The 10,762-nt window shown below is 39.6% G+C and overlaps 1 protein-coding gene across 1 annotated transcript; it reads left to right on the forward strand.

The window, feature by feature from the left end:
• The first annotated feature begins 8,117 nt into the window (after positions 1 to 8,117).
• On the forward strand, positions 8,118 to 10,559 carry LOC107806372 (cationic peroxidase 1-like). Its single transcript, XM_016630518.2, has 4 exons — positions 8,118 to 8,383; positions 9,239 to 9,430; positions 9,710 to 9,875; positions 9,958 to 10,559. The coding sequence occupies exons 1-4, from the start codon at positions 8,180 to 8,182 to the stop codon at positions 10,338 to 10,340; spliced, it is 945 nt and encodes a 314-aa protein (XP_016486004.1). The 5' UTR covers positions 8,118 to 8,179; the 3' UTR covers positions 10,341 to 10,559.
• Positions 10,560 to 10,762: the final 203 nt, after the last annotated feature.

Raw genomic sequence — 10,762 nt, forward strand, 5'->3', positions numbered from 1 at the left:
TTCCAAATTCATTCTGATTATCCTGAAAAACCAAAACCGATGATTTACTTAAGTCATAATACACCACATAGGGCTAGTCATGCTCGAGAACTGGCGAGCAAAGTGCAAAAGCTCAAAATGACCAGTCGGGTCGTTACATCCTCCTCCACTTAAACATACGTTCGTCCTCGAACGTGCCCAGGGTTGTTCCAAAAGCCAACTCATCACTGAATAACCTTACCATGCACATACTCGGGTGTGATCCCACGTCATCCTATCTCATATAGGTCCGATAACACAATGTAACTGAAATTTCACAATCCAACCTAGCCTATAAACCTTAGAACCATATTTCCACTTCTGAACTATCTACAAGATCAGAATCTCACATTTATACTCTGACTAAGCCCGAACAAGTTGTAATAACCCATACCTGCAACCTCAGGTGCAATTACATGACATACCACATAACTCAAACACTTGTAGCGATAACTTTAAATCACATCAGTCGCTCAAAACATTCGAATTTCGATAATAAGCTTTTATCAAATAAAGCCTTATTCCAACATTTCCGTATACTGCAAATGCTAAATGAAACACATAGGAATTCACAACCACTCCTCAGATCAACCATTCATGAAGCCACTTCTCCTTTTGTAAGGACCATAGCAAATTTCTGAGTCGAACATCCATATTATCCCTCCAACGCGCTGAATCCGAATCCGTTTGTATTCGTTCTAGATTCCAACAATCTCATCTAATTCCAACACAACTACTCTGGTGACATGACACATCAATACAATTTAAAGTCACAACTCGTGCAATACGCGCACCAATAAGCAACATTCTTAACGTACTCAAATCATGAAAATGACTTAAATGAGAGAGCTGTACCGCAAGCTCATCAGTACCACCACACCAAATGCTAAGAACCCGTCACACCTCATAGAAAAAGAACACACAAATCTAGCTCGAAGGGTCATACCTCCACATAACTTCGCTGCAATGCACGACCCTATCCAAACATTGGTTCACATGAAACACCTCAAGTCACTATGCTCAAGATCAACAACCACGCGCAATTTGATGTCTAGAACCAAAGCAATAACTATAACCACTGCGAAGCAATTAACATAACATTATACAAACCCGAAAGGACACAGCCGATATGCCATCCGCCGAACCATACCCAATACTACTCCCGCTCGAATTCCACTGAGAGACCCCAATAAAACCGCACCGCATGTGCCTATAACCAACAAATCCCAACGCCTCGCAACACGGAAAGGTAACTCATAGATCTCTCCAGATCACTAATAAGCTCAATAACAATTGAATCAACACATCCCTCAACAATACAACTCGGAGTCAACCAAGCCAACTCGATATAGAACACACATCCATATTGGCCTACCAATGAACCCCTTATCAAGGAGTTCCTAAGCTGCTCCTTCAATTCCTTTAACTCTGTCGGTTCCATACGCTACGGTGCCCGGCACCAAGTCAATACCAAAATCAACAACCCTATCTGGCGACATGCCCGGTCGCAAGAAACACATCCGAAAAATCCCTCGCCACTAGAACTGAATTAATAGTAGGAGTCTCTACACTGACATCCATCACGAATGCCCAAATAAGAAAGACAATCCTTCCTAGCCATCCGCTGGGTCTTCAAAATATAAAACTACCCTACTAAGAACATAATCCGTCGAACCTCGCCACACACTCCATGGCATTCCCGGCATAGCCAATGTTGTCGTCTTAGCGTAACATCCCAGAATGACACAACACTGAGACAACCAGTCTATACCCAATATCACCTCCAAAACCTAACATACCAAGTAACAAAGATCCATTCGGGCCTCCAAGCCTCCTATAGTTACCACACAAGACCGATATACGCGGTCCACAACCACGACCTAACCTGTCTATGAGAACTCCCAGTCTCCAAATCCATACAACACGCGAATCACCATATCTGATCCTAACTCCGTTGTCTGAATATAAAACACACCTCTAATACCCAATCATCCCACGAGAGATTCTCCTATAATTCTTCTGTGCCACCAAGCAAACTCGAATATCAGCAGTAGATCCAACAAGAGAGTACTGCAATACTAATGAAGTATCATTAACTCAATCACATTGCCCTCTTTCTAAAACATATACCCTCATCAAGCCACACCAATTAGTAATATCATTTCCCTAATCATCTGAACTGTCCATGCTACCTAAGAATTTGTGATCTTCCTTTCAAAACTGAACCGTGACCTTACACGTGCAAATCTCAGTCCTACACAACATACCGCATATACAACACCATCCTAGGATAAACATGAGAACTTCATATCCCTTCCGAGCCACAAGCAGCTACGTACCCAACTAGTCAAGAACTTTTCAGTGATCCCATATAGAAGAAAATCACTACACATCCCATGCTCCTCATGCTCGTAGAAAATACGCACCTCAAACCGTGGTAGAAACCATCAAGAACTCTCCGAATCCCATTTGCACAAAACCAAACCGTCAGGACTGAATCATTCTCACTCAACCAGCTACACAGGCCACTAAAACCCAAGAGCATTATCGTGAAACACCTGCAGCAACTCATTACCTTGTAAGCATCCAAAGAACTAATCATATCCTTACCATGCCGATCCAGCCTACTACCAAGCTATCCCTAATATCCAAGTTCCTTCTGGTTTACCTTCAACTTGATACTTCTTCTTGCTATAACACCACAATTCCTCAACCTAGACTCACCACACGAAACCCAAGCATAAAACCACACTGTCTAAGGTTCATAAGCCTCTGAATACTCCCTTAAATATTCCCAAAAGCACCACATTCAATACCTAACCTGACGAGACTTCCTGCGAATACGAAGTCATTACCTTCTTGATACTGATATATAGAATCCCATAATTGATATAGAAATGAAACAAGTCTTGACACCCTCCAATGCAAACCTCGGTTTCTAGCCAAATTATACCACTTGAAAATCTCCAATTATTACATGTAAAATTTGAACCCATTAGAACCATTATTGAGAGTCACCCACTCTATTCAAACAGGAATTAGACGGATCAAACGGGCCGACGACCTGTGCTCCACTAGCACCCCGACACCGCATAATATAACATCACCTTAATGCAACCAAGCAACTTCCCATTCTATGCAACGCACATCCTTTACCAATAACCACTCAAGACATTCCGTGGTTCTCACACACCTATGAAGCATGACATAACCTTTATTGAAATTTCCTTTACTCGAGTCATCCTCGGTCTCAACCTCCGTAAGCCATAACTGAATCACCCGTACGCCTCAAACTGGAACCAACATAGTACATAACCGTGCAATCAACTAATCAATAGCAGACTCCCTCACTTGGCTCAAAGTCATAGATCAAAACACACAATAACTCGTAACGTATATACTCTATTACTGCCATAATACCATAGTGAGATTAAACTCAACCCTTCATAAGCTCGTGAAATACAGACCATCTAGTACTTTAAATCTTCTGCAAATCCAGTATTCACCCTCATAACAGTCAAGCCCACTCTCTTAGGCAACCCAAATTCAAATTGCAACACATATATTTCCCTGGTAACAGAGATCTTCCAATAAACGACATAAAGGATCATGTGAACTTCAGAACAATCCGCAAGAGGTAACCCACCTGCTTCGCCTCAAACTAACATCTCTTTATACCCTTCTACCGGCATAAACATTTTGCAGTTACTTAATCTTCCTGAGTCCGAACTCATGTCGCAATATGAAATTTACTTCACTCCCTAACTAGAAAACATAAAAAGATTCTTGACACTCCCATACCTCGGGGCTATACATCAATCGAGATTGAAATCAAGCACCAAATAGTCCGTTCTATCCTCAGGCAGACCCTTCTCATCTCATTCAATTTATATGAACACATCTCGCAGTCATATCACACCCATCACAAAGCTATCTAGTCATCACTCCCACTAATAGGAGCACTATCGGACATATAAATCCAAAAGCACATGCTCACATGATCAACGCCTTAGAGCTCAAGCTATAAGAAAAATCCAGCCTCAAGTCCTCCAGACTATCCCAACATCAACACACAGAGATCACATCTCACCCCTCGATCAGGGAACCACAAGCCGCCAATGCACAGCTGATACCGAGCGCTCATGTGCACATACGGACGCGTGGAAAAAATTTAAAGAGTTACATTTCAAGCTGAATCGAAGACGCACGATAAGAATTCAAGAATGTGAAGTTTTTCCTAAAGGTTCTACAGCCTCCCAAGGATAAGTACAAACGTCTCCGTACCGATCCGCGAGACTCTACTAAACTTGCTCATGACTCGTAAGACCTATGTAACCTAGGCTCTAATACCAACTTGTCATGACCGTAAAACCGACCCGGTCGTGATGGCGCCTATCGTGAAACTAGGTCAGCCGACACAACTCCCAAATTAACCATTTATCAATAAGAATCATATTTAAGCCTTTAATTTAAACAAATGTTTCATAATATAAGTCTAAATGAATAGTGCGAAAATAATATACAAGCCCGACATTGGGGTGTCACAAGTCCTGAGCATCTACTAAAGTCTAAATACAACGGAAAAGTCTGAAAGTGTACTGAATACAGTCTAACGAAACAGGAGGGAGAAAAGCATTGCTGCGAACAACGAGCAGCTACCTTTCTTAACTCCGATGACTCTGCCTCCGAGCGATCAACACCCGCTACTGGGTTCAGAAATACCTGAATCTGTTCACAAGGTGCAGGGAGTAATGTGAGTACTCCAACTTAGTGAGTAATAAAGGTAAATGAAAGCTGAGCAGTAAGAAAGCACGTAAATCACGTCAAAATGCTACAACAAATACAGGATATTTCCAACACAGTACAGAAATCATTTACTTTGTAAATCATGCTCAGTTTCGGTGAAACCCTTTTTAAAATAATTTTTCAATAGTTTCAAACGAGTGACAAAACAGAGAGTAAACATGATAGAAACATAAACAGCCATTCGGCAAAACATGTACCATAAACCGCCCCTCGAGCATAATACCAACAGAACTAGCCTCCCGGGCTAGTTCACAATCACTTGTAATCAGCCCCTTAGGCATAACATAAATCAAGAACCGCCCCTCGGGTAATAACATTGAACAACATCAGCCCCTCGGGCTATATCACATAACATACTGGGTACCCGCGCTCACTGGGGGTGTACAGACTCCGGGAGGGGCCCCTTACGGCCCAAGCACAATAACAAGCCATCTCGTGGCATAATCAATATATCACTCACTCAGGGTACCCGCGCTCACTAGGGGTGTACAGACTCCCGGAGGGGCCCCTTACGGCCCAAGCACAATATCAAGCCATCTCGTGGCATAATCAATAGGTTCTCATCCTCATATCAAGCCACCTTGTGGTATACAGCTCAGGTCATCGGCCTCATATTCATAATTAGTACAACACTATTGCAGCGTGAAACCCGATCCCATAATAATCCTCACAACACAGGCCCTTAGCCCTACTCAGTCAGAAATCTCTAAAAGCCACTCGGGCACAGTAAAACATGATGCTCAGCCCAAATATCATTTAAAATGTTAAAATAGAGTTAACATGGCTGAGTTATGTAAAACAGTAGAATATAGCATGACTGAGTATGTATATAAAATCAAAACAGTGAGGAAATAGCAGTAAAAATCCCCTAAGGATCCAAACAGTTGGCACGAGGCCAAAATGTGGCATTCAGCCCAAAACATGATGATAGCAAACAGGTTTCAATCAAATACGCAGTAAAACAGTCATTCGGGATGGACTAGGTCACAATTCCTAGCGGTGCACGACCCCACGCTCGCCATCTAGCGTGTGTGTGTCACCTCAATATAACACAATGATGTGTAATCCGGGATTTCATACCCTCAGGACAATATTTACAATCATTACTCACCTCAATCCGGTCCAAACTCTAGCCCGCGATGCTTTTGCCTCTCGAATTAGTTTCCAATTTCTCTGAATCTAACCAAAATCAGTTCCACATCATTAATACACGCTAAAGGAACAAAGCCCAAGCGAAAATAATCGAATTAACTCAAAAATTCCAAAATTGACAAAACCAGACCCCTGGGCCCATGTCTCAGAACCTGACAAAAATTACATCAATAGAATCCTTATCCTCCCACGAGTCTATACTTATCAAGAACATCAAAATCGGACCTCAAATGGCCCCTCATATCCCCACTCAAATGTCTCTTAATCTCAAGTCCTAATTACCCATTTTGCACTGATTTTTCCCAAACTTTTACCACTAATTAGGTCTTTAATCACATATAAATGAGTTATGAAGTCAAAAATCTTACCTCCAAGAGATTTCCCTTTGATTTCCTCAAGAATCCCTCTCATAAGCTTCAATCCCGTTCAAAAATGGTGAAAAAATGAAGAAGGGTCGCAGATTGACTCTTTAAATACTGCCCAGTTATTTAACCCTACGCGGTTGCAGCAATACCTATGCGATCCTGTAAGATAACTCCTCAAAACAATGCGATCGCGACCAGCTCTATGCGATCGCATAGAGCAATTCCATCACCTCACTGCCACTCCAAGTCCTTCTACGCGAACACAAAGTTTTCCACGCGAACGCAGAGACCAAGACTGCTCACCCTACGCGATCGCACTCCTACCTTCGCGATTGCGATTCACAAAATCCGCATGGATTCAACTTAATCTACGTGATCGCGGATGAACTCACGCAATCGCAATGAACAAACCACTGCTGCTAAAACACCAGAAAACCAACAGTCTCCCATAAACCAAAAGTGCCCGTTTTAGCATCCAAAATACACCCGAGGCACCCGGGACCTCAATCAAACATACCAACACATCCCATAACATCATTCAAACTTGTTCTAACCTTCGGAACTCTCAAAACAACATCAAAACTCCAAGATCACATCGGATTCAAGCCTAAGAATTCCAAAAACTTTCAAATTTTGCTTTCGATCAAAAAGTCTATCAAACCTCGTCCGAATGACCTGAAATTTTGCACACACGTCATAAATAATATAACGGACCTACTCTAACTATCGGAATTCCATTTCGACCCCTAAATCAAAATCTCACCTATCAACCGAAAAACGCCACAATTTTAATTTCACCAATTCAAGCCTAAACCTTCCACGGACCTCCAAAGTACATTCCGATCACGCTCCTAAGTCCCAAATCACCTAGCAGAGCTAACCAAACCATAAATTCCAATCCAAGATCATATACTAACAAGTCAAAACTTGGTCAAATCTTTCAAATTTTAAACTTCAAGCTGAAAACTGTTCTTCCAAATTCATTTCGATTACCTTGAAAAACCAAATCGACGATTTACATAAGTCATAATACACCACACGGGGCTAGTCACGCCCGAGAACTGGCGAGCGAAGTGCAAAAGCTCAAAACGACCGATCAGGTCGTTATAGAAGATGACAGAAGTGAGAAAGGTTCAGAAATTACTAACACTGCTTTTGAGCCGTCGTCTATGATGGTCAAGTGCGACCCACGTCATGGGAAGTACATGGCATGTTGTTTGATGTACAGAGGTGATGGTGTGCCTAAGGATGTGAATGCTGATATTGCCACAATTAAGACAAAGAGAAAGTCAGAGAAGTCTTCATGATATACCAGACAAAATTCCCGTTTGTGACTAATGGTAGATGATATGTGTGAGAGGAATTTTTAGATTGAGCATCGTATTTTCAGGGAATGGGGGAAGAGAATGGCATGTATCAAAGTAGAGAAAGAAAAACAATAGTGTAACTAAATAGCGTATTTAGTGGCTTAGGGGTAGGAGGTAATAAAAATAGATATTTTGCTATAAACATTAAAAGGTATCTATAGAATATAATTTTTTAAATGGTATTTATTTAAAATAAATAAGGTGTTAACCTTTGCTATAGGAGGTAAAAATTCCTATATAAAATTTAAAAAGTAGAGATTATAGTGAGACCGACAATTATTTTTAACTTTATAAAAGAAAATGAATTAAGAAATGAAAGTTACACGGAAACTGGACAATATAATTCGGTGCACTATTTCAGCCACCTACTACTATAAATATGTTGAAAGGCTTATTGCATTTTACGCATTACTTAGTGAGAAGCATAACCAATCTTCTTCTCCTTCTCCTTTCTTTTATTTCGTAGTAGCTATGGCTAAGATATCATTGCTACTAATAATATGTTCTATTCTTGTTGGAATGAGCTCTGCTCAGTCGTTGTCCGCCAATTTCTACTCTTCCTCCTGTCCGAATGTCCTCTCAGTTATCAAAACAGCTGTGGATTCTGCTGTCACCAAAGAGGCTCGCATGGGGGCTTCTTTACTTCGTCTTCATTTCCATGATTGTTTTGTTAATGCAAGTTACCTTTTTTTTTTTTTTTTTCCACCAGTACCGTCCATGCATGCATATCTTCGCGTGCAAAAAGAAAAAGAAAAATCCCTTTTAAAGTGGCATGTGTGTATGAAATTAGTTACTCCCTTTGTTTCAATTTAGACGAGGTAGTTTGACTCGATACGAAGTTTAAGAAAAGAAAAGAAGACTTTGAAACTTGTGGTCTTAAAAACTTAAGGGGCAAAAGATTTGTGGGGCTATGACATTTGTATGGTTATAAATGTTTCTCATTAAGGGTAAAATAAAGAATTTAAACTTAAATTATTTCTAAATTTAGAAATGTATCATTTATTTTGAAACAGACCAAAAAGAAAAGTACCTCATCTAATTTGAAACGGAGGGAGTATTAATTTATAATCTTATATATGTAAAGCCTAGTAGGTCTAGCTTAAATAAAGGCGGTCTGTCATAGATTGATGATTTTTTAGGCTAAATTGATTCCAAATTTAGAAAGGAATCATCATTTTTTGGAACGGACTAAATAGGAAATAAGTTCACATAAACTGGAAGAGAGGGAGTATATATATATAACACTTGAGTGAATCTCTTTTCACTTATATATACGCCATTGACTTACAAATAGTTAATCTTCAATCTTGAAAATAACCCTTTAACTAAAAATTCTTGTCTTCTTCTACTTGTTAACTATTGAGGCTACAATATATGACGAGTATTAAGTGGTGACTTTCTCTACCCCTCTAAGCTCGTACACACCACACCTGCTTGCAATGAATAAACTTGCATATGGCAATAATATTGTTTAGTTACTAATCATACTCATAACAACGTGTAACATACATGTTTAATTATTTGAATCAGGGATGTGATGCGTCCGTACTACTAGATGATACTTCAAACTTCACAGGAGAGAAGACTGCTAATCCGAATAGTGGGTCATTAAGAGGGTTTGACGTGATTGATACTATCAAAACAAAAGTGGAGGCTTCATGTGCTGGTGTTGTATCTTGTGCAGATATTTTAGCCGTTGCAGCTAGAGATTCTGTCGTCAAAGTAAGTAAAAATATGCTAATACATACATATTAAATTATAAGACAGCACGGTGCACTAAGCTTCCGATATGCACGGGGTCTGAGAAAGGGCCGGACTGCAAGGGACTATTGTATGCACCCTTACCCTACATTATTAAATTCTATGTACTTTATTCAAAAATTAATTCTTTTGTACGCATGTACACTTACAATTGGAAACGTATACAGACAGCCCATAAGACTAAATAAAATTTTCTAGTCTTATAATAAGTGCTGACTGTTAATTTGATGAATTTGCCAGCTTGGTGGCCCTAGTTGGACTGTTTTACTGGGCAGAAGAGACTCAACTACTGCAAGTTTGAGTGCAGCAAACAACAACATTCCTGCACCAACTTTGAACCTCAGTGGCCTCATTTCTTCCTTCTCTACCAAAGGTTTAACTGCTAGGGAAATGGTTGCTCTTTCAGGTCTGTTCAACTTTCTTAAACCACTAAAAAATTTAACTTACGTATATACACTACAGTATAATTTCTTCGAATAATGTTGCAGGAGGTCATACAATTGGCCAAGCAAGGTGTACTACTTTCAGAAACCGTCTATACAATGAAGCCAACATAAATGCATCATTTGCAACATCAGTGAAAGCAAACTGTCCACAGAGTGGTGGTAACAACAATCTTTCACCTCTAGACACAAGTCCAACTTCATTTGACAATGTTTACTTCAAGAATTTGCAAATTCAAAAGGGCCTTCTTCATTCTGATCAACAGCTATTTAGTGGAGGATCAACACACTCCATAGTTAACACTTACAGCTCCAATTCAGCCACTTTCTTCACTGATTTTAAAAATGCTATGGTGAAAATGGGAAATCTTAGCCCCCTTACAGGTACCAGTGGCCAAATTCGTAAAAATTGCAGAAAGACGAACTAATAGCTGGCCCGAATACCATGGTTATAATTTTTTTTTAAAAAGAGAGTACCTAAAATATGATCTCAAGATTTCTGTGTGTTGCTATGTTTTTCCCCTGTTTTTTTTTTTTTTTTTTTGGGTAGTCAACTTAAATGTTCTGCATTATTAGAGGTAAAGGTCGTAACGTCCCCCTCAATATGTAATGTTCGAAGTAGTGAAATGAAATGAGTGTTTTTTATATCTTGAACTGTCTATTATATTCATTAAAAAAAACATTAACAATTGATGATTTACGATCAAGAAATTTTGCATAGAATAATACTCCATATGTTCTCTTTTGCTAGTCCCTTAATAATATAGTTTTCTTTTTACTTGAAAATTTTAGCAATTCAAGAGATATTTTTTTTTTTTTCCATATTACACTTAGTATTAGTAACTTCCCA

This window comes from Nicotiana tabacum, chromosome 10 (genome assembly GCF_000715075.1).
Source record: "Nicotiana tabacum cultivar K326 chromosome 10, ASM71507v2, whole genome shotgun sequence".
Classification (NCBI taxonomy): domain Eukaryota; kingdom Viridiplantae; phylum Streptophyta; class Magnoliopsida; order Solanales; family Solanaceae; genus Nicotiana; species Nicotiana tabacum.